This window comes from Pogona vitticeps, chromosome 2 (assembly GCF_051106095.1).
Source record: "Pogona vitticeps strain Pit_001003342236 chromosome 2, PviZW2.1, whole genome shotgun sequence".
NCBI classification, from domain to species: Eukaryota; Metazoa; Chordata; class Lepidosauria; order Squamata; family Agamidae; genus Pogona; species Pogona vitticeps.
This window is the reverse complement of record NC_135784.1, coordinates 127,566,413-127,590,626: the sequence shown is the minus strand read 5'-3', so window position 1 is coordinate 127,590,626 and position 24,214 is coordinate 127,566,413. Positions and strand designations below refer to the sequence as shown.

General features: G+C 42.0%; 1 protein-coding gene and 1 long non-coding RNA gene across 4 annotated transcripts; one reads left to right on the top strand and one right to left on the bottom strand.

The window, feature by feature from the left end:
* Positions 1 to 271: 271 nt before the first annotated feature.
* On the bottom strand, positions 272 to 23,293 carry LOC110084010 (cytochrome P450 2C14). Of its 3 annotated transcripts, none has more exons than XM_072990408.2 (10): positions 23,183 to 23,293; positions 22,495 to 22,715; positions 16,977 to 17,139; positions 15,094 to 15,243; positions 13,273 to 13,433; positions 8,115 to 8,291; positions 5,958 to 6,099; positions 4,940 to 5,127; positions 1,023 to 1,164; positions 272 to 806 (listed from the first exon to the last, which is right to left on the bottom strand). In XM_072990408.2, exons 2-10 carry the CDS (start codon positions 22,669 to 22,671, stop codon positions 619 to 621), a joined length of 1,488 nt encoding a protein of 495 aa, XP_072846509.2. In that variant the 5' UTR covers positions 22,672 to 22,715; positions 23,183 to 23,293; the 3' UTR covers positions 272 to 618. The 3 variants fall into 3 exon arrangements, with proteins under 3 accessions (XP_072846509.2, XP_078242050.1, XP_078242049.1); XM_078385924.1 differs by lacking the exon at positions 23,183 to 23,293 and adding an exon at positions 20,263 to 20,497 and having other exon boundaries at positions 22,495 to 22,583; XM_078385923.1 differs by lacking the exons at positions 16,977 to 17,139; positions 23,183 to 23,293 and having other exon boundaries at positions 22,495 to 22,817.
* LOC144586897 (uncharacterized) lies at positions 6,106 to 21,579 on the top strand. Its single transcript, XR_013541983.1, has 3 exons — positions 6,106 to 6,310; positions 17,078 to 17,210; positions 21,116 to 21,579. It is a non-coding gene; the product is annotated as an uncharacterized LOC144586897 (long non-coding RNA).
* Positions 23,294 to 24,214: the final 921 nt, after the last annotated feature.

The window sequence follows — 24,214 nt, the reverse complement described above, 5'->3', positions numbered from 1 at the left end:
CCACCTTTATTTGCTAATTTTATCCCTGAATCTGGCTGGAGATTTGGTGCAATAGAGATATATAGTATAAGACCGGGGTTTGGGGGGGGTTGAATTTAACACTATAGTGGTGGACCTTTGACCCTGAGTGCAAAGTCTCTATGTTCGGTCAAGAGCCTGCTCACTAAATCAGGTAGGCACTCAACTGGACCTTTAAAAAAAAATAAACTGAGTTTTAGAGCAGCAAATATTCACTGTACCACTTAAAAGAAATAAAAGACAAATGGAAAGCTTTCTCCAGGAAGATTTTATTTGCTTTTCTCTTCTTGACTTCTTTCTTGTTCTCGTTTCACTTCTGTTGTGTTCCTCCTGTTTTTATACCCCATCTTCTATTTTGGCTATCTATTTGCTTTGATATAAAACTGGTTCATGATCTGGACCTTAATTCATTGGGGAAGAAGTAATTTACTTGTTATACTGATCACACAGAAAAATAGAGATCCCAATATTGATATGTCTGTAAAAACAGCTGTCCACCCAATGTATAAAACAAAGGGCTACAGCAAATTTACCTCCTGGTAAATTTATGCCAAATATTTTTTAATCTCTTGTCTCTACCGCTTGTTATCAGTGAAAAGTTCATAATGAACTTCTAATGGCTTTCAATGAGGGATATAGATTTTTCTCTTTGAACTCTAAAATCAAAGATGACACTTCCATGTTTTTGGCATCTCCAACTAACTGGAAGGTGAAGTTCTGAAGAAGAATGCTAAAGAACAAGAAGATCTCCATCCGAGCCAGTGCTTCCCCTGGGCATGCCCGCTTCCCTGGGAGAGAGAAAGAAGAGAGAGCTAATCACTCTCTGGAAACTTGTGTAAAGCCCAGAGTCACAAGTATACAAGACAGCAGCTTCACACTGAGAAGTGGATAGCACATTGTTTATCCAGCAGTGGAAATTCTTCAGCATTGCACATCTCAGCAATCAGTTTATAAATGAATGCTATGCTATACCTCTGTGTGTGAGTTTTGGCTTGTGCATTTACCTGCTGAAAAAGGCATGAAGGCATCTCTCTTCCAGAACTGACCCTTCTCATCCAAAAAATGGCCTGGGTTGAACTTGTCTGGAGTCTCCCACTGAAGAGGGTCGAAATGTACAGATGTGAGGACTGGAATGACAGTAGTGCCCTTCAAAGAGAGAAGGAGACAGGCGGCGTGATTTGTTTCAGCCTCACATGCATCTAAGAAGCAGCTTTCCTTTGGCAACAGCAATGAGTTCTAAAATTGGTGGCCTCAAAGCAGGGCCAGACTTTTTGACTCTGCTTCTGCCCCCTATGAAATGGGAAGCCCACTGAAGCGGTGCTGAAGCAAGTGACTGTGGAGCTGAGCTTTCAGCTTTCTCCCTCTGGGGAAAAAAGTCCTGATCTTACCAACTAGTTCTTTCAGATGGGCCCCAACGAAGCAATCTGAGTACAAATACACCAACGTGCACCTTTTAGACTGCCATGCATCTCATATCTGGCAGGGAAGGGATGACAAGGCTACAAAAATGCAACAAGAGGGAAGGCTTTGCTCTTTCTCTTTTTGAATTATGCTTATTCCCTCCCTTTCCCTGAGTATTTGCGTGAGAGATGGAGGAAAGCACATGTTCTTGATGGCAAACGACCAGCAGTAAGCAAGCCTGGAGCTGGAGCTGGACCTGAAGAAAGAGCTCTCCACATCTGGTGGTGGCAACAGGCAAAAAGTTCAGTCCTTTAGACTTGGAGCACTTCTCTGCTGAATTATGGTGGCCAGGACAGACTCCTTAAACTCAGCCTCTGTACCTCCTCCGCATCCTTGCATTTGTTCTGGATCTGAATAAGGGCAATCAGACCGGAACTGATTCACCCTGTGCCTTTTTTGCAATATTTGTAAACAATCTGGGTCTGTGCCTGTGTTTGTGCATTACCAGGTCTCAAGGGAAAACTTCATTCCCACATATGGAGAAACACAAACAGCTATAACATGGGAATGGGAGTAACATAGTGCCATCAGAACTATATATGACAGAATAATTTTTTCCACCTCCAGCCCAGAGAACACTCAATAAAGAGAAGCAGGAAATAGTTATTATGAACTTGGGCATAGACCCTATCACACCAACCAGAGATTGGCATCAGTCCATTGCAATCCAATAGGTTGGGCACATCCTAATGTAATTAGGCAATTTACTGTAGTTTATGTTTTCATTAATCTGTGGCTTTTGCATCAATGTTTTTAGTCAGAAATTAGTCAAGTATGAGACATTGGTAGGAAAGAAAGCTGTAGCCAGGTGACAGGATAATCATTGAAATTCATCATTAAAAATAACATTTCTGCACCCATTCCAAAATCTGTGTTGCCCCGCCTGATCAAGATCCTTTAAAAAAGGGTAAGAGTTATTAGGTGGGATTATATGGAGGGGGGTGGGTGAAGGAAGGATTTTTGGTTGGAGGGGTAAGAAATATTTTTTTCAAATATTCTTGCAGCTATATTTTATTCTCCATGGCTCAAAACAAGGAGAAAGGAGAGGGGAGGAACAAAATGATGGATGACATTTTTCATTTTTATTCCAGCAAAGATTTTAGCATAGTATTGTAACATACATTTAACACTCTCTTTTCAATATAAATTTAGCTTTATTAAACCATCAGTTTACTGACTATACAGTAAGCATAACCCGTGACTCTTTTTCTTTAACTTTCCACTCTCTGGCACCAACGAAGAAAGAAAAAAAAAATCCAGTTAGGTGTACAGGGCAGGGGGAAGGTGAGAAGGACAGACCTAATGTGCTAAAATGAAGTTCTGACCTGATCACTCAAACCCTGCACAAGAACATAAGTGTTTAGTTGCAAGACACATGCACACTCAGTCTCTATAGTGTAATAAGATATATATGACTGAGCTAAAAGGAAGGAAAAAAGCAACTGAATAACGCAATACAATATGTATTACACTGAAGCATAGAAACATATACACTCTTTTAAGAGGAAACAGAAGGTCTGGGTTTTAATTAATAATGTGTGTGTTTAGTCGTTTAGTCGTGTCCGACTCTTCGTGACCCCATGGACCAGAGCACGCCAGGCCCTCCTATCTTCCACTGCCTCCCGGAGTTGTGTCAAATTCATGTTGGTTGCTTCGCAGACACTGTCCAGCCATCTCATCCTCGGTCGTCCCCTTCTCCTCTTGCCGTCACACCTTCCTAACATCAAGGTTTTTTCAAAGGACTCTTTCCTTCTCATGAGATGGCCAAAGTACTGGAGCCTCAGCTTCAGGATCTGTCCTTCCAGTGAGCACTCAGGGTTGATTTCCTTTAGAACTGATAGGTTTGTTCTCCTTGCACTCCAGGGGATTCTCAAGAGCCTCCTCCAGCACCACAATTCAAAGGCATCAATTCTTCGGCGGTCTGCTTTCTTTACGGTCCAGCTCTCACTTCCATACATCACAACAGGAAAAACCATAGCTTTGACTATTCGGACTTTTGTTGGCAATGTGATGTCTCTGCTTTTCAAGATGCTGTCAAGATTTGTCATCACTTTCATCCCAAGAAGCAGGCATCTTTTAATTTCGGGGCTGCTGTCTCCATCTGCCCAAGAAAGTAAAATCTGTCACTGCCTCCATGTCTTCGCCTTCTGTTTCCCAGGAGGTGATGGGACCAGTGGCCATGATCTTAGTTTTTTTAATGTTGAGTTTCAGACCATTTTTTGCACTCTCCTCTTTCACTCTCATTACAAGGTTCTTTAATTCCTCCTCACTTTCTGCCATCAGAGTGGTATCATCTGCATATCGGAGGTTGTTGATATTTCTTCCGGCAATCTTAATTCCGTCTTGGGTTTCTTCCAGTCCAGCCTTCCGCATGATGTATTCTGAACTCCAAGGCCAAACTTCCCTGTTGTTCCTTTTATCTCTTGGCTCCCTACTTTAGCATTCCAGTCCCCTAGAATGAGAAGAACATCTTTCTTCGGTGTCAGTTCTAGAAGGTGTTGTAAATCTTCATAGAATTGTTCAATTTCAGTCTCCTCAGCAATGGTGGTTGGTGCATAAACTTGGATTATTGTGATGTTGAATGGTCTGCCTTGGATTCGTATTGACATCATTCTATCATTTTTGAGATTGTATCCCATTACAGCTTTTCCCACTCTTTTGTTAACTATGAGGGCCACTCCATTCCTTCTACGGGATTCTTGCCCACAGTAGTAGATATGATAATCATCTGAGCTGAATTCCCCCATTCCTGTCCATTTTAGTTCACTGATGCCCAGGATGTCGATGTTTATTCTTGCCATCTCCTGTTTGACCACCTCCAGCTTCCGAAGGTTCATAGATCTTACATTCCAGGTTCCTATGCAGTATTTTTCTTTACAGCATTGGACTTTCCTTTCACTTCCAGGCACGTCCACAGCTGAGCGTCCTTTCAGCTTTGGCCCAACCACTTCATTAGCTCTGGAGCTACTTGTAATTGTCCTCCGCTCTTCCTCAGTAGTATGTTGGACGCCTTCCGACCTGAGGGTCCCATCTTCCAGCCTCATATCTTTTATCCTTTTGTTTCTGATCATGGGGCGTTCTTGGCAAAGATACTGGAGTGGCATTGCCAGGTCCTACTCCAGGTGGATTGCGTTGAGTCGGAACTCTCCACTATGACCTGTCCGTCTTGGGTGGCCCTGCACGGCATAGCCCATAGCTTCTCTGAGTTACTCAAGCCCCTTCGCCACGACAAGGCAGCAATCCATGAAGGGGTTAATTAATAATGACCTCTTTAGAAATGAATCACTTAATATTGAAAGTTCTCCATGAATGCAGTGGGGAGGGACGGCCATTGCTCTTCTGCACAGTAGCTCTTGTTGAAGAACTGCTTTGGATTATGGAAAATCATGGCCAGTTATATATCTACAAACCCCTCCTTTCGCTCCCAGGATTGGTGTGAAAAATGTGAGAGATGGCTTACCTGTGGGATGGTGTAGCCTCTGAATTTTGTGTGGCAACTTGTTGCACGAGGTAAAGTTTCAAGTCCCGCCGCAATGTGTCGTTGAACTTCATAAATGATGGCATTGGTGAAAGGCATTCTCAGCTGATCTTCCGTGCCTGGCATGCGGTTGGCACCTACTACCTCCCTGATCTCCTTTTGAACTTTTTCTGTGACAGAAAACATTCCTAAGATTTACTTACAGAAGTGTGAAATCTCTTTTCCAATCAGCCACCCCATACCTTGGATATTCTCACACATATCTAATGTTTTGGGCTGGTTCCCTTTTTTAAAAAAAATGGCATTCAGAGATGTCAAATTAATACACAGAGATCACTTAATGAAATGGATTGACAATAGATTCAGAATAGATGAAAGAAATAGTTCCTTCTTATACTGCATAATTAATATTTCAAATCTGGTGCCACATGGAAAGTCACTTTGGGTGCCCTCACTGAGAGAACAGAGACTTACAAATGATACAAGACAAATAAATAAATACAATAAATAAGCTGTAGACAAGTCTTGATCTCTTTCAAAACCAGGTAGATCAGTGGAGAGATGAGAGTTCTTTTAATGGGTTTTGTCATTTTAACTGGAACAAGCCTGCATGTTGAAAGGCAGTATACTTTTGAACAAAAGATGGGAGGGGTCAAACAAGGGCCCCCTGGAAATGTCCTTCCTGTCCTTTACACCAGCCATTCTCGACAGAAGCCATGAGGAGCCCTGGCACATATGAAGGGAGTCACAGATTGGAAACAATTCTTCACATATCACCTTATAAGGCCCATTGCGCATCTTATACAATCCTGATCTGACCTATATTTCTTCCATGTTGTGTTTATGACTGGTGAAAAAATGTTGAGAATGGCTGCTTTACATTGCTAAGGCTGATACAAAAGCTTCATGAAAACTTCCTAGTCTAGAGATCTCTCTACTCAGTTTGTTTATTGACAAAGCCACCGTCGCCTCAGAACAGTTCTCTGGAGCATCTGTGTACCTTGAAGGTGTGGCAATTTAGCCATCAGCAGGAGCAAAGAGAGCAAAGCAAAGCTAACAGTTCCTGAACCAGCTACAAAGAGTTGAAATACACACGCGGCAAGGTTTTCTTGGCCGAAAACGTCTTCAGGAGAGTTGTGTTCCTGTAAAGAAGACAGAGAGGAAAAACCAGAGTGAAGATCGTATTGAGGAAGCCATACAAGCCGATCTGCAGCCCTAGGAAAACAATGAATTAGAAGATGAAGAAATCCCATGTAATCCAACAAGAAATATTTAGCATTAAAAGACTGTACCAATGAGCTTGGATCAGGTTCCAGTTTTGTGAAATTATGCATCACCCTAAATATTTTAAAGGTAAGACTAATAAGTATGTCTGAGTCATTTTCTCTCTTTCTTTCCCCTCCTCCTGCTCTTCCTCTGTACTCCACTGAAACCTACCCCGCTCTTCTAAATTCCACTCACACTCCTTTTAGGAGAGATTCATCCTCATCCCCACATTTGACATCTAGCTTTAACGTTTCTTTTCCTCATCCCATTTTTCTCCTCCTTCCCCAGACTTCCAGTAAGCCTCTTCCCCCTGAACATTCCACTGCTAACCTCATTGGGCCTTATTAGGAGCCCTCCGTGGAACCCAGCTCCAAATATTCCTCCTAATTGCCATTACCTTCCACTGGGTTTCATGTGCTATTTCCACACTAAAGCATTTGGTGGAAGGATAGCCAGATAACTAGTCAGAGTTTTAATAAAGAAATAGGTAGACTATATTTTTATAGCATGTGGATATTTTAAGTATTTCACTGATTTGTTCCACATTCCTTTTATGCTCATTTTATTTTGTTACAATAAAGTATACTTGTTATAGTTCACCTCAGTCGGAGTAATGGGGTCCAACTACACAATGAGGGAAATGTTAATTAACTTGCATTATTTTGGGGTGAAGTTGCACCAGGGCATTCAGTTTTTTCCAATATATGTGTTCACAGAAGAAGGGGGGGAGCCCTTCTACTTGCAGTTTCATTTGAAGTGCCTGTAGGTGGTGCAGTTCAAAGAAATTGCCTTAAGAAGGCTTTCATTCTCCCAGTCATTTATTTCCCTTTCTTATTCTGCTGACTGGAATTATCCTGAAGCTGTTGAAAAACAAAGAAGAAAAGAAACAGTGCTGCCCACCAGGGGAAAACTGTTTTTTAAAAAGAAGTGGCTTGGGGGGGAGAGGCTTTGCAGAGAGAGGTGAGTGCTGGCACTGCTTCTTGTGTGTGTGTGTGTGTGTGTGTGTGTGTGTGTGTGTGTGTGTGTGTGTGTGTGTGTGTGTGTGTGTGTGTGTGTGTGTGTGTGTGTGTGTGTGTGTGTGTGCGCGCGCGCGCGCGCCCGAGCTCCTGGTCTTGCTTGGTCCTTCCATAGAAAGGTTCTCCAGAAATCAAGGTGGTTTGCTTTTGCATGTCTCCTGCGAGAACCAGAACATCACACCCCCAAATGGCTACATCACTGAAATACCATACAGAGAGAGAGAGAGAGAGAGAGAGAGAGAGAGAGAGACTCTGAGTCTTTTTGACTGGATGGTCATCACCATTTCACAGATTTCAATCCCATAATCTGATTTTAGGAAAGAAGGATCCATCTTGGAAAAACATCTGCAGGGAATGCCTCACACACACCCCCAGATTTATCATGTCTTAATACACAAACCTTGCCAAAGAAATATCCAAGATGGGGAATTTCAAATACAGGAACCCCATACATTGAATAACCAGTTTAACCCATCTGCTCAAATTAATAACAGAAGCTACAACACTTTTCAATCCTTCGGTGTCATCATTTCCCCCCCCCCCCAAATAGATGGCACAGTATTATGAGCTTACGTTAACATGGTCTGCAGGAGGCATTCTAGAAAGTTAATGAATTTAAGCAATGAACACAGTCTAAAAATGAGTATAAATCCACTTGGGTTAATCTGTAAACACAATTTAAGAGCGACCTCGCTATTTGAGCTTAAAGAGAGTGTCACCAAAGCCAAAAGAGGAACATATCTTGAGAATGTGATGTGGTTTTGCAAGAGTAATAAGTAATAAGAAGCAGGAGAGAAACTTGAAGTTCAGACTGGATGTGTCCCTGATACTTAAGGACTTGCAGAGAGGGAAATGTCAGTTTTGGCTCCTCTTACCTTCTCTGACCTGAGAAGGAAGCAATCAATGTAGTCAGAGGGGTTTTGTGGATCCAGGTTCTCCTTGTGGGATTCCACTTTCCCACGGATGAAGGCACAAAGCTTCTCACAATCAGCAAATATCTTCTTGTGTCTTCCAGGCAGATAATTCATTATTTGCGGGATGAAACTGTACACCTAAAACAGAGATTATAGGCACGGCTTCTGATATCATGAATTTATCCTCCCACAGAGCAGTGTTTAGACTGATTGCTTGTAAAAAGCCAACAGGAGCTGAGGAACGTCTGGTTCAGAATGACATTCCTGAGGAATCATGGCGTATATCAAGGGTGCCCCACACCTAATGTTGACCAAAAGGGCAGGGGCTGCACAAATATGCATACACACAGGCTCATATTGCTACACCTACACACACACTCTCACAGACATGTACACATATACATACAAACCATATCTCAGTGCACATACATAAACATATTCCTTCTCTCCTCACATATATGCACACATATCCTGCACTGGAAAACTGAGTGATGAGGGTAGCATACCATAACTGGACAGTAGGTGGCACACTTCTGCTATAAATGTGTGCCATTGGTTGGCTATCTGTATGGCGCTTTAATCATCATCATCATCATCATCATCATCATCATCATCATCATCATTTATTGTCATTGTAAGTATATACACAGTATACCCATACAACGAAATTCACAGATACCCAGAGACCAGACACATGCACACACATAAAATTCCCCAAACACTCCCCGCCCACTAAAAGTCCCCCACTAAAAATACAAACATCTACACCACAGGCCAAGTAACACAGTCCAACTAATAATAGTTGTTTATACAAGGGTCAAAGGAAAAATGTATATGCCAAGAGTTCAGATTAACACAGAGGTGACCATATGGTATTGCCTGTTGCTTTTAAGCCAAGATGGGGATAGTTGGGTGTTGGGTGTAAAATACAAACAGTTACTCTGCAAAACTAGTCAGATTCATTGGGAATGGTGTTGCCGTTTATGTCCAGGAACTTGTAAATGTCTCATAGAATACAGAAGGTAAGAGGAGTTGAGCATTGTACAAAATCTCTGTAGGTGAAAACACCAGACACAAATGATTTAGTACCAGGGATATTGGGGAGGTGGAATTAGGTTCAGGGGATCAGCCATCAGGGACCAGGTCTCTTACTTCCATCACCCAGGCGACTCAAAGACCGATATCATTACTCATATGGTTCACAGAAAAACCATAAGAAGTGTCCCTCTCTTTGATAGCCAAGAGAGTACAGTACAGCCCAGCCTAGACCAAGAACACCCCAAAGGGTTGTGAGGAGGGGAAGGAGCTGCATACATACAAACATACATACACCTGTTTACACATGCACACAAATATAGTGGGCTGGTTCAGGAAGGAGAGAGGTAAAACCCTCCTCAGCAATGCCAATTGCATACCAAGTAGTATCTGCTGCAATTAGTGTTACAGAAACAGAAATAGCAAGTACATTGGGCTCGGTTGTGCTGGGAAGGGAGAATGAAAGGTTGAAAAAGAGGCTTCTGGCAATTACTGCAAGGATCGGATTTTTCTTCAGAGAACACATTAGGCTGCTTGATTTCAGCGTGTGAATCTTTGCTTCTCTTCTCAAAGAAAAGGAGAAATTGCTTGTATGCTTTCTTATGCAATCTACTTAATTTTTTATTCAAATTATGTGACTTGCACAATTTGCATAAAATATTAAAAAGTATAATCACTGCTGCCTTTTGTGCTGACTTTTAAGAATCAGAAGCCCCAAACAGGTTGTTTGTGTCTTTTTAAAAGAGAAGCTATGTACGTGCTGAAAACCTTGTTTGTTTGTTTTTAAGTCTTGTTCTGGAGGTGAAAAATCTCACAAGGCTTTGAAATTTCTCTTCTGGGTGGCCCGTAGTGTTAAGACAGACTAAATCAATGAGAATAAGTAACAAGTACTTGTTACCTTCCTATTTCTGCTTTGAAAACTGGACATTATTTCTGTAATTTAGGAGGATGGAGGAGGAAATTTTAGTTGATCACTGCCACCAGGTATTATTCACTCAATACCAAATATATAGATCTAAGACACGTGCTGCCAATACAATAGATTTATTGATCTTATAGTTGTCATGCAAATCGCAGGAGAAAATCACAGATGTTTAGGATTATTCATTAAATGTATTTTGCTTTCACGTTGGTTGGCATCTGTATTTATTCACTGTTACAATATTCTTTGACTATCAATTTATTCTCTATACATTGGAACTCTTTCCTATTCGCTCTAGCATTCCACTTTCCAATCTCTATTTTAATTTTCTCCAGTCTCTTAACTCTCTCTCTCTCTTCAATTCCCTATCTCCAACCTCTTTTTTTTCCAACTCCTCTCCCTAACTGCCTAACTAACTGTCTAACTGTCCTTTTGGTTCCGCCCCTCCTGTCCTCTCATAGGCTCCTGCCCTTGAGCTGCCCATGATGGACAGGTGTGACCTGGGGGTTCCGCCACAATCACGATTCACAGCAGTGGTCACTCACCCTTTATTTTATTTTATTTTACTTTATTTTAGTCCTCCTCCCTTCTCCATCCCTACCTTTTTACATTGCTTTTAGTTTGGTTTCCCAGGCCACATTACATTTCCAGAGGCTTTGGGTGAAGGAGCTTAACGAGGAGGCCTGTGAAGCTCTGAGGAACTAAATCGTCTTTAAATCTCAGCTGACCTTGGGCAACAGTAAGACCTTTTCAATACCAGAAGTCAAAACAAAGAATGCTAGTTGGGCTTCACTGTGGAAAACAGTAGTTTCATGGTAGCCATTGAAACTGGTCATCACACCAAAGTGTGGAAAGCAATAGAAAGCCCCCACATTTTTTTCCTCCAGGTTTAATGATCATGGCTACTCAAACAGGCACAAATGTCCCAGTCTCCAGGAAGCATCAGATGGCCAGAGGGGGCAGTGAATCTTGTACTGAAAGTTATATTAAAACTTAGAATGTTCACAGTATGTGTGAGGCAGGAAGAATCTACAAATGCAGCAGAAGAATTTTTTTTAAAAAAAAAAGAATATCACTTATTCAAATCCTTTGATAAAGTGAAATTCATTGGCCAATCACGCAGATGTACTCTTCCTTCCTTCCTTCCTTCCTTCCTTCCTTCCTTCCTTCCTTCCTTCCTTCCTTCCTTCCTTCCTTCCTTCCTTCCTTCCTTCCTTCCTCCCTTCCTTCCTTTCTTTATTGATTGATTGATTGATTGATTGATTGATTGATTGATTGATTGATTGATTGACTGACTGATTGATTGATTGATTGATTGATTGATTTGATTTGATTTGATTTGATTTGATTTGTATTCTGCCCGTCTGGTCTATGTGACCACTCTGAGCTTTATGTTCTATTTGAGTAGTAAGGATGCATACTAGTGTTCCGGACTTGCAATCTAAGTAACAAAAGACAGAAATACAGCCATTACAAATGTTATTCCAGATTCAGACTGGATAATACAGTATTTATCCAACTATGCCTCAGCTACGGTTAAAGATGAAGAAAGCACTGCAAAATCCTAAGAAGAAATCAAAGGTATTATATATAAAAGGAACATTCTATATTTCATGAAGGGTGATTTTATTGCTAGTGTTGGGAGAGGAGCATATGAAGATTTTGTTGCAAGATAATGAGAAGGAAGATGAAAAGAAAGTGAAGAACAACTGATAATTTTTTGAAGAAGAAAAAGAAGATATAGTTAACATTACCACACTCAAACTATCAGCAAGGAGCCAGTGTATATAGAAAGCTGCACAACATGGCACTATCAGCAGTATTGTAAGGAGGCTAGCTAATGAGAAGTACAGTGGGGTCTCTACTTAAGAACATAATCCATATTGGAAGGTGGTTCTCAAGTTGAAAAGTTCTTATGTTGAATCTGCATTTCCCATAGGAATGCATTGAAAACCATTTAATCCGTATCTGCTCTTTTCCGTCCATAGAAACTACAGTGGAACCTCTACTTAAGAACTTAATCCGTTTTGGAATGGTGTTCTTAAGTTGAAACGTTCTTAAGTTGAAGCAAAATTTCCCATAGGAATGGACTGAAAACCAATTAATCCGTTCTGGCTGTTTTTTTGTTATGTAGAGGTGCGTTCGTACATTGAAGCAGTGGTTCTTAACGTGGGCGATAATGCCCCCAGGGGGCAATTTAATTTTTCAGGGGGGCGGTAGAACGAAAAAGGGCGGTGTGGGCGCGCTGGAGCAGAAGGGGGGCAGTAGGGGGGCGCTGGAGCAAGCCAAACCTGTTCCTCCAATCTTAATTTAGTTTCAGAGTTTTCGTCTTGAAATTTTTAGTTCCTGCATTGTGGTTTGTTTTTATGCCCTTTTTATATTTCTTTTTGCGTCTTAAAATTCGCTTGCAACTAAATCATTAAATGTTACTTTTTGGGGGCATTTCATTTTCTTGGAATTGAATTTTGTTGTCAGGGGTCATTTGATTTAAGTGTCATAAATAAATAAATAAATAAATAAATAAATAAATAAATAAATAAATAAATAAATAAATAAATAAATAAATAAATAAATAAAAAGATATCATCACCGTGGGGAGGGGGGTGATGATAACTTCCTCAATGGCTCAAGGGGGCGTTTCTTTCAAAAAGGTTAAGAACCACTGCATTGAAGCATTAGTTCCCATAGGAACTAATGCAAAGCTGGTTAATACGTACTCTACCACTAGGGGGAGAATATTTTTTTCACCTAAGATGACCTAAGGTTAAAAAAAGAGCAGGAAAGGTTTTTTTTCCTGTTCTTATCTTGGATTTCTGTTCTCAAGTAGAAGCAAAATTTAGCAAATGGAGCTGTTCTTAAGTTGGATTGTTCTTAAGTAGGGACGTTCTTAAATAGAGACCCCACTGTACTGAAACAGTGTGAAATGGGTGAGAACATATCCTAAATATAAATTCATACAATTGTCTTGTCATTACTATAATTCACCCCAAATTAAGAAAATACAGGAAAGTAAAAACAGAAATCCCATAGAAACAAAATAATTAAGTAAGCCAACTGTATGTACTGTTGTAGGAAGGGATTCACAAAGGCATTAAGATGATCACATACTCAAAACACACCAGATATAAAACCTATGCTCCAAATGTAGAAGGAACAACATACCACTCCCAAGAAACTACGATGGAAGTACATGTAGTTGTCCAAAATGCACAAGAGTTCTTGGAAATGTTTATCTTGGTAGTCAAACCGATTCCCAAAGACAACGGAGCAGATCACATTAGAAGCAGCACTTGCGATGATACTTCTCAGATCAAACGCTTGCCCTGAAAATATGAAAAGGCAGTAAGGGTTGCCTGGCAGAGTGGATCCCATTTTCCTCCAGTTGCATTACAGACTCCAAATGCAAAATAAATTAATCTTGCTAGTTATAAACTAATACAAGGCATTTTTCTTCCCTGTGGAAAGGACTGAATATATCTGAAATCCATGCACAGGAAATTCTATATCCAAGGTGCTCTTCATCTTTCAGTATCATTATTCCATGTTTATTTTTATTTTTATTTATTTATTTATTGTATTTATACCCCGCCTATCTAGTCATTTCGACCACTCTAGGCGGCTCCTCTGCATGATTTTCTATTACTTTCTGCGGTGCAGTTTTAGATGAACCATAAGAAATAGACGGCAGGTGAATTCGAAAACCAGAGACTTGATACTGATGCAGAATAGTGAAGTTTTTGCTGGGGTTTAATGCCCATGTAGAGCAAGGAGCATATCTTTTGGAGGCAAATTGCAACAGCTTAAGAAATCACTGTAGATGTTAACTCTTCCACACTGAGTCGTGCAATTCAAGATGTAATATACATTGTTTATGGCAACTTCCTAACTTGGGGCAATTCACTTACAATAGTTGCATTCTTTGTATTATGCTTGCAAGCATAACTAGCAAGATTCTGGCCCCTGTGTTTATTCCAGTCCTCGGTGTATACATCAGAGAAATTCAGACTCCAGCCAGAGTACTGGAACAAGCAAAGACAAGATGGATGCATTATTTCCTCCCACAGCACTAATAAAAACCTCAACACACCGAACCAGTTCCTCTTTTGACTTTGGTGCCAAACCAAACCTGACTTCTTTTGTTCCTCTATAAATACCTTCCCTAAGGGGGGCGCTTCCTGGACCTGAGCTCTCCTCTCCTTCCTGCTTTCTTGCTTTCCAAAGCCTGGACAATGGGGAACTCCAGTGAAGTTGACTGAGTCCCCAAGCTGGCAAGTGGCATTCAAAGGTTCAAAGAATATAATTCAGCCACATGAGACTGTGTGTGGGGGGGGGAGCATGGGGGAAGTGCCACTGTGCCACTAATAAAAGTGGTGGGAAATCAAGAAGCTGAGCTGGAGCCCATGGAGGTGTTGCTGGGGAAACCAGGCCCCGCTGTTCCTGCAGGAAGGGGAGTTGGTGGGGTGCACAGGCTGCCTTTGAAGACAGTTCAAAAATGTATCTGGTTCATAAGGTGGCCATTAAGTATTTGTAGATTTCAGATGGTCAGATGATGAAATCTTTACATTGTCCCAGCTGCGCTACCGGCTACCACATTTCTGGGCCCAATCTGAACTGCCAGTATAGCCCTTTGAAACAATAAATGGTTGAATCTGGCTTACCTGAATGGACATTTTCAACCATACCACCCTCCCTACTCTTTGAAATCAACATCATAGACCAGACTTGTGTTCCTATTTGCCAAAATCACAAGGCTGGCAAATATGAATGGTCACAAGACCAGATAGGCGGGTATAAATAAAATAAATATATATATAAATACTGTATGAGGTTAGGATCTTCTCTGTAGTCACCCTTGCCACTTGTGATTTTAGATTATTTATGTCATTGGTGTGGGAGAGTTACCCCAAAAGTTGTTCCATAAATCAACATTACAACAACAACAAGACTATTGTTATTAATGGAACAGATGGGATGTGAGATTACCTTCTGTGGTTGCTATTTCATCCACTAGGCAAACAGCTTCCTCCTGCACCTTCTTGGACATTGTTTTCTTCCCCATCCCAAAGTCCCGCAGGGTGGAAAGTGTGAATTGGCGCAATGTCCGCCATCTTGACTCATTGTTACTGGTCAGTCCTGAAACCAAGGAGGTGGCACAAGATAATTTTCCTAGTTCTTGGCATACAGGAATCAATAGGCAATATACCTAAGAAAAGGATTCAAGCAGTTTCAAACAATATTCTCATTTGCAGTTATAATGGGCTATTAGGTTACTCAGCATTATCTCAAGGACACAAAACTCAGAACTACATTTAGCAAGATGGTGGGAGAGAAAGGTGATCACACCAGAAAGGGTCACTTTGCTAGGAGTGATATACTTTAAAGCATGCCTCCTGTCTGTTGGGGAATCAATCCAGACCAGCCACCCAAATTAGTAGCCCTTATTGCAGGATCAAAAAAATTCAAGTTTGGGCATAGATTGGGATTGGGTTGGGGCACTATTCCACAGAAATGTGACCAACAGGAAATAGCTCACACTGGACTGTGCCACAAGTGGTCCAAAATGTGAATTACATGCCCATGTGATCACACCCTTGGTCAACCTTGCCTCTTGCTCAGGATTCTCACATGTGATTGGATCTGCACATGCAAAGGATGCAGAACAGTTGGCTAAACATGTATTTTCGAGTACCTTTCCTTTGATAATGGTCTTCAAGAATGCTGTTGTTTAATTTGAAATCTTAGAAGCAGCAATCTACCATCTGAATAATCCTCACAAGGGAATGAGGTCTAACTGTTGGCTGCTTGGGCGCCTCCCTCTCATTGGGGGGGTGACACTTGCCGCAAAGTCTGGGGATCCATCTGGACCTGGCACTCTCCATGGAGACTCAGGTGGCGTCGGTGGTCTGCACAGCCTTTTTCCATCTGTGGCGGATAGCCCGGCTGCGACCCTATCTCGATGTGGGGGCGCTCACCACCTTGGTCCATGCGCTCGTAATCTCAAGATTAGACCACTGTAACACACTCTACATGGGGCTACCTTTGAGGCTGACGCGGAAACTCCAAGTGGTGCAGAATGCAGCAGCCAGACTCCTAAGTGGAGCGCGAAGATACCATCACATTTCTCCTATTCTGGCCGCGCTGCATTGGCTGCCCATTGGGTTCCGCGTTGACTTCAAAGTTCTGATGCTTACGTTTAAAGCCCTAAACGGTTTAGGGCCTCAATACTTGGCAGAACGCTTACTCCCACCCAGTTCTACCCGTGTCACCCGTGCGAGTCAGGAGGTGAGGCTGAGGAGCCTGACGCCGAGGGAGGCCCGGAAGGAAAAAACAAGAAACCGGGCCTTCTTGGCGATGGCTCCTCGCCTCTGGAACAACTTACCTCCTGAGATTCGCGCAGCTCCCTCGCTGGGTATTTTTAAGAAACAACTGAAAACATGGATGTTCAGGCAGGCCTTCCCTCTTTCCAGCTAATACCTAATTATTCTTTTTTCTTTCTACTATAATATACCCTGTTCTTACCAACTTTGGGAAAAATTTATTTTATCTTTTATTTATGCAAATTATGTTATGTGATATGTGATATGTTATATGTTTAATTTTTATAGTGTGCGTTGTAAGCTGCCTAGAGTGGTCACAATTGACTAGATAGGCGGGGTATAAATAAATAAATAAATAAATAAATAAATAAATAAATAAATAAATAAATAGATAAATAAATAAATAAATAAATAAATAAATAAATAAATAAATAAATAAATAAATAAATAAATAAATAACAGGCAATTTTATACTCTTCCCCAGATATTAACATGTTCATTCAAAATAAATATAAATATTACAAAATAAAATGAAATAAGAGAAAATACCGTAACCCTTAGTCAGTTGATAACCGATGGTGTTTACAGGACGACTATCAAATTCTTTAGCATGATCCACCAAAGCCTCTTTCACCGTCTTGTATCCACAGAGCACAACCACAGGATTCAGCCCTGGCCAGACAGTGAAGACAGGGCCATATTTCTTGACAAGCTGAAGGCAGAATCAGTGACAAAGCTGGTTAATAACCAGCAAAATCTCCTTTTTGCTCATTATTGCACCAGGTAATTAGAGTATCTTGTATTTGATGGCAGGCTTTGGGAATGCTGCTCGTGACTTTGGACGCTTAGAAGCAGCAAGCTACCAGCTGAATAATCCCCACAAGGGAAGGGAGTCTAAGGAAGGCAATGTTACACTCTTCCCCATCTAATGGTTCTTGCCCACTCTCCTTAGGCAGAGATGGGAAGAGAGAACCCCTTTTGTGCTCCTCTCCAGCTGAACTCTCAGCCTTTCCTACTTCTGAGGCAAAGCATGAGTGGAGATAGAAAGACATCATGAGAATGAATGTGTGAGAGTTAAGGGCTCGATCCCACTCATAATAATATCTATGTTCTTCTGGGAGGTGGAAATAACAAATTTAAGGGTACACACATACACGCACAGACTACTCTGCTAGGGGAGTGGGTTTTGCTGCTCTCCTGCCAGGAGTTCATTTATTTTGGGGCTGATTCCAATGAATCGATTCAGCATATGTGAATGCCCTTGCCTGAATTTCTTTAGGGGTTTTTTAACAGCATCCCATTAGACAGGACAAGACTTCTTTTCCTCCCCTTCTGCCCTTTCTTTCCTTTCTGCTCTTCCCTCTAAATCAGATCAGATCAAGCCCAAATCTGAATCACCAGCATAGCCTTCAGGAAATACCTTGGAATCATTTGTTCCCATCTGACAAACCTACTGAAATATCCTGCACTGCATATTGCGGCACCACCATGGCTTGTCTGAGCTTTGAAAACCATCTAGTCTTGCAGATTCAGAAGAACAAGCACTGAGGCTTGGAAGATTTATGATATCTGGAAACCCTTTAAAGCAAAGTGTTAATGAGGTTTTTTTAGCATGCATTTGGACACAAATGAAGCATTTGGAATAAGAAACCTGAGATAAACCCTGATATCTTGCTATTACACCTCTCCCATTACTTTGGAGTTGATCACTACCAGTTTCCTAATACAAACTTTTTTCCAACTGTATATTTTGTGTCCAACAGCATGCTGAAAAAAAAACTGAATTTAAGGCTGTAGTGGACTGGAATTGCGTTCAGAAGAGGATAGCAACTGTGAAAATAATGTGGGCGAGAGAGTAGGAAAGCTGGTTTTCCTGAAAGTTAACCTGTCATAGACTGAGGGAGTGTAGGATTGCAGCCGAGCATCACCAGAGCAACTGGCCACAAGCTGGATTGGGAGATTTGATAGGATGGCTCTTCCCCTGCCAAAGTCTAAAATGATTTTTTCCAGCTGTAGTTAGGAAATATTAAGATGATTTTTTTTAAAAAAAAGCCACCCCAAATCACTAGAATTGTCTCCCAAGATAGACAGGGAAGCAAGATAAATGTCTGTTTTTCGAGAAAAAAATAAAAATCAAGATGATTTACCTAACTTGAGATGGGGCTAGAAAAATCAAGGCACTCTAACACCTACCTTAAAGTACAAAGCTAAACAGTAGAAGGTCCCAGTGCAGGAATAACATGAGTTCCACCATCCACCCCACCACTGTTCCCTCCCTTTCCCTGTTGAGGTATAGTAAGCTGTAAAAAGATCTACAATATTTCCCTAGTTGTAGACAGGAAATTTCAAAAAGGTAAGGTTTGCCTTACAGCACAAAACTAGACAGAAGAAGTCCTACTACAGGTTCCACTGTCCCCTCCCTGTATGTGACTGGGATGCTCAGACTGTCCCTAACAGGCAGTCTGCCTCAGCCCTGTGTCTCAGCCCCCATCCCTGCGGACTTCCCAGAGACCCTGTTGGTAGGGTGGCCTGAGGGTGCAACAGGCAGGAGCAGAGACCCAGGAGGTCGTCCAAAGGGTGGATGCTACACACATGGGGGATGGGGTGGCGGGAAGCAGCTTCAAAGGGAAAGGAGGAGGACACGTGGGAAGCCACGTACTCCTCAATGAACTCAGAATTGGAGGACAATGCAGAAGCCTCCGATCTTTTGTGCCCTCTTGGAAGACCAGCTGCTGCTGCTGTTCCACGCCCCAGAGGTGGGTGAAGGGGTATGTTTAGGCTTGGGTAAAGGATACAGGGAAGAAGGGCCAGTTGTCACCCATCTGGACTCTCATGATAATACCACAGGTGCTTTGCTCAGCCCTGATCCAACAGGCCAGCCCTGACCCAGAAGTGGCACATGTGGAGGAAAAGGCACAACCAGAAGCTGCAGCAGATTCTTCAGGGGTGGGATGAGCTGCTGGGACCTGGGGACTAGCCGTCCTTAAAGGGCATGAATTGACTGAAGTCAGTGTTGCAAACTCAACATCAGCCTCAGACTGGAGACGCTGGTTGCCCAGTGAGTGGAACTGAGACCCAACTGAGGACAGAGCATGTGTGTGCACGTGCGCGTGTGCACATGCACCGCACGCGTGCACACACACACACACACACACAAAACTACAAAGCGCTCAACTGAATATTGTGACCCAACCCTAATAAAGGAGAGTGCCAGCAACAACTAGAGGCTGGAGTCCAAGGAGACCCACCCAGCCTCCACTACCCTAGTCACACACACACACACACACACACACACACACACACACACACACACAAAACTACAAGGCGCCCAACTGAATATTGTGACCCAACCCTAATAAAGGAGAGTGCCAGCATCAACTAGAGGCTGGAGTCCAGGGAGACCCACCCAGCCTCCACTACCCTAGTCACACACACACACACACACACACACACACACACACACACACACAAAACTACAAGGCGCCCAACTGAATATTGTGACCCAACCCTAATAAAGGAGAGTGCCAGCAACAACTAGAGGCTGGAGTCCAGGGAGACCCACCCAGCCTCCACTACCCTAGTCACACAGAAAGAGAGAGAGAGAGAGAGAGAGTACAGCAAGGAAAGATAGTTTAAATGTCTGCCTCCATTTTTGACCTCTGCTTGTGAGAAGAATGCTGAAGGAGCTGCAAATGGTATCTTAGGACTTGGGATGCAGAAACAATGTTGCTTGCTTTCCTGGAAGATAAAGTCCTGATGCTGGAAGGATGAAATTTGTGGCTGTGAGTTTGAAAATGTTACCGTGGGATCCCAGAAAATGGTTGGTGAAGCACACCTTGAGTGATGGTGCAGGAAGGAGCTGCTGTTTTATGTTTGACTGCTTGATGCCATGGCTGAGAGACTGGTGGCTGTGGTCAATGTCTGTGCAGTGTTTGTGTGGCAGCATCAGACACTGGGTTTTCTTGTGTTGTAGAGGAAGACTCTGGCGATGCAAGGGAATGGCCTGTGATGAGACCAAGGTCTGGCCAAGGACAGCAGTGGGCACCTTACTTTCAGGAAGCTAGTCAAATCTAGACGGAAAGGAAGGAAAGAGAGGGTTGTGCATGAAGCCAGCAAGCTATCCAAACTCTTTCCCTCCTCTCCCACTTCTGAGGCCAGCCTGCTGCATTCTCTCTTACCCCCAAATGGTTACTTCATGCTTGATGATGGTGGTGGTGGTGGTAGTGGTGATGTGATAAAATAAAGTAGTGCCACCCTACATAGGTCTGATGAATGATGATGATTAGATAATGTATAGGAAGCTTCCATTGCTCATCTCATCTGTTTCCTGATTATGATGAATAATTTAAACTATATAACACTGCTAGTGTGTAACTTGAAGATGTGAAATGCCTATAGCACAGGTCTGATTATGCCTTATTTTTTTCTCATGCATTATTATACTACTTAGTTTTGGATCAGATTATTGTCTGTTCCTTGGCCCTTTAACTCTTGTGGAGTAATCTTAGAGAGTTCTACAGGGCTTAACCAGGAATAATGCCAGAGACCTAAATGAGGAAAACTGAAACAAAAGAACCTGATAAATTCTAGTATTTGCGGGGGGGGGGGGGGGTTTACAGTAGGGGAAGTCCTCTCAAAAGACCCCCAAAATGAATGTAAACCAAAAGTTTTCCTCTGTGTTTCCCCAGTGACTCCTAGAGAGACAATATTTTGGAAAAACCACAAATGCTTTGAAAAGCAAGAAGCAATTTGGGAAGATTCCTGGGAGAAATGACTGGCAAAGTTCCAAGACCAAATTAATAAGATACACAGGACTTTCTCGCTTTGTAGTTGGTCTACAGAGGATGCAGAAAGATAGTGAGCAACTTGGGAGCAAGACAGAAGAAAGAAGCCAGACATCTGCAGTCAAACTCTTTCCAAGAGTGAAAGGGCACCCTTAGAGGAATTCTATAGAGATATGAAGAGCTTCTGATGTACGTTTTCATATGATTTTCTTTATATCTGATGTTTGGAGGACATCTTGTGCAAACAGATATATTTCTCATTTTTCTGTAGCTTCAAGCTCGTCCCCGGAAGAAGTAATTCTCTGCATTTTTACAATTAACAGTAGTTTGTAGTGTCTAATAAACTCAATGATATTGGTTAAAATGTATTCTTGATCCAATATTTAATACTGTGATGACAAAACTGTCTGGAGGGAGAGGATCTGTGAACACATATGTAAAACTGCCAGATCATTTACTGAGAGGCCTTCAGTTCCATTTTGCCACTCAGCTCCACCTCTGAGATCCACACAACCTAAGCAGAAAAGAAGGGATAGGCAGGAGGAAAGTCCCTGTGGCTCCTTCTCAAGTTCTGAGATAAGCTACCAATCTGGACCTTGAGAAAATATGGGCCTATCATCTGAAAGAACTTAGAGATTTCTGTGGGGCCCCACCTTCTGCCCTCTATGAACTTGGGGGAAACAGCCTTCCCCAACTTACAGACTGAGTTCTAGTTCCTAGAATTTCATGCAGCGTTCCTGTGCCTGTTGAAGTAAGGAAGAATTCTCCAGAATATACAAAATGGACACCAGAAGCACACACCCAGTATTTTGAAGGGCATGATTCTGGCTGGCTAGCTTCTATTCATGAGACTGGCATCAGATATTACCTAGGGGAGACTACCAGTAGCCAAAAACATACTAAAATATGTGGTCAAATAGCTGATCTAGGACAGAATATGCCTAGGACTTGTGGAAAGAGACCTTTTCCTGCTATTTCAATTTTTCATATGCAGTTTCCATGTTCTGCACCCTATAAATATTACAATCAGCTTCCCAGCCTCCAAACACAAAAACAAGCAAGTAACTATAAGGAGGAGGAAAATAATAATGAGATCTAGATCATTTCGGAAATCATCTCCAGTCTGACCAAGAAGAGAGGAGTAATTTTTCAAAAAAAGAAGAAGTCATAAATAGATTTATGTCTTTCCTTTATCCATCTTTCCATTTCAGGAAATTTGTGTATAATTTTGTGCTAGACATGAACAGGGAATTTGAGAGAAGCAGGAAAAGAAATGGGCTCACCTTTGGATAATGCTTGTTGATGGGCAGGACATCTTTTTGAAGGAAGTTCCCCAGAAACAGCAAGGGTGTGGGCCCTGGAGGCAACTGGCTTTTCTTTTTGTGCATTTTTATGGATAAGAAGATTATGGAGATGAGCAAGCAGAAGAGGAGCAGAGGTCCTGCCTGAACCACCTCCATCTCTCTCCCTCTGTGTGTGTCTCCTTGGAGATCTAAAAGATGGTCTGAGAGGGAAGGTGGAAAGAAAGGTTCCAACTAAGCCCCTGTTACAGATTATATCCAGCATGTAACTAAATGTAACTGGGTTTTTGTTTGTTTCACAAAAACAAATATATCCTCTTATATAGAAAGGTGAGTTATTCAGTAACATTCATGCAATCTGGTGCTAGTTAATCAGTTAGAGATCCCAAGTAGAGACAGATATTATTTAATGCTGCCAAAAAGGAACAGTGGGTGCCAATGCATGTGGTAGTGAATGGGGTAGAAGGCACAGCACGTAATCATGAGTGCAACAAAGGCAAAAAAAAAAGGTATTCAAGCACAAACACAGAGAGGGGAATGGGCAGGGAATTATGTAATAACACACATACATAGAGGCATTCACACAACCACTGTACAGAATAATTACTGCACAATTCAGCTGAAGAGCAGGAAAAAAATAATGTTGCAAGTTAGATACATATGTCCTTACCTGCTTCTGCTTCCTTCAGAGTCCCATTTCAAAGATCGGCATTTTACTTATTCACTCAAATTCATTCTCTTTCTCCCTCGTCTCTCCTCCCCAGGCCCCCAGTGCAATAAGGCTGGGAGTTCAGCAGGAGGACGACACAGGCAGGGTCGTGGTTCTGAAGGGTGCCAAGACTATTCCCTGACTTTTTGCCTGCATTAATTCATTAATCAATCAGTCAGAGACAGAGAGATCCAATAGATATTTGTTTATTTTCAGCTGAAGGCAAGCAAATAGTCACAAACTTCACTCGCAGAAACATGCGAAGAAGAAGCGAGCCGCGCTCATTACAGAATATACTTTTATAAGTTTCAAATAAGAAGGGGGAGGCAAGGGATGTGGAGAGGAACAGGAGGAAAGGAAGGTTTGCAGACATCATCACATTCACGTTGCAAAGCAATTTACAGAAAGCATGGTGGCTATGGTTAGGCTAACATATATATATTATTTGTATTAATTTAACCCCTTCAGTTCTCTGTATTTGGCATGGAGGTAGGCCCAAGTGGGCTTGTTGGTGGGATGTAACAGGAGCCTCAGGCACAGCAGTGACCCATTTGCCCTAATGGATCAGTTTCCACTGGCAAACAGATGGTAACAGTGGATAAAGGTTCCACTGATAATTATGGTTTCTCTGACAACAGGCATTCAATACCTGGTGGCTCACTAAATTCTATGAGAAGTCAATGCAAAGTTTCTGTCACCATCTAAAACACATGTTCCAAAGGCCTCGGCTGATTGAATTGCAGCACTAGTGGTTCTTCCTCCCTGTAAAGGGGAAGTTCTTAGAGAGGGCTTTAGTAAATAAACAGAAAACTATTCTGCTGTGCAAAAGTTCTTTATTAGAGAAGGAGATGAAGTGCCAAAAGTTGCCCCCCCCCAGTGGCCCGATGAACTACAAATCAATTCATCGGGACATTTTTTTTAAAGATGGCCCATGCAGCTATCTTTTTTTTTTTAAAGCCCCGGCCCCCACAGCCTTTGAAAAGACATCAGGGG

Coding starts and splice junctions, on each gene's coding strand:
- LOC110084010 (XM_072990408.2), bottom strand. CDS start 22,671: ATGGAGGTGGTTCAGGCAGGACCTCTGCTCCTCTTCTGCTTGCTCATC. Junction 17,140..22,494: donor TCAACAAGCATTATCCAAAG/GTGAGCCCATTT, acceptor TTCTGCCTTCAG/CTTGTCAAGAAATATGGCCC. Junction 5,128..5,957: donor TAAATTGCCACACCTTCAAG/GTACACAGATGC, acceptor TTTCTGTCACAG/AAAAAGTTCAAAAGGAGATC.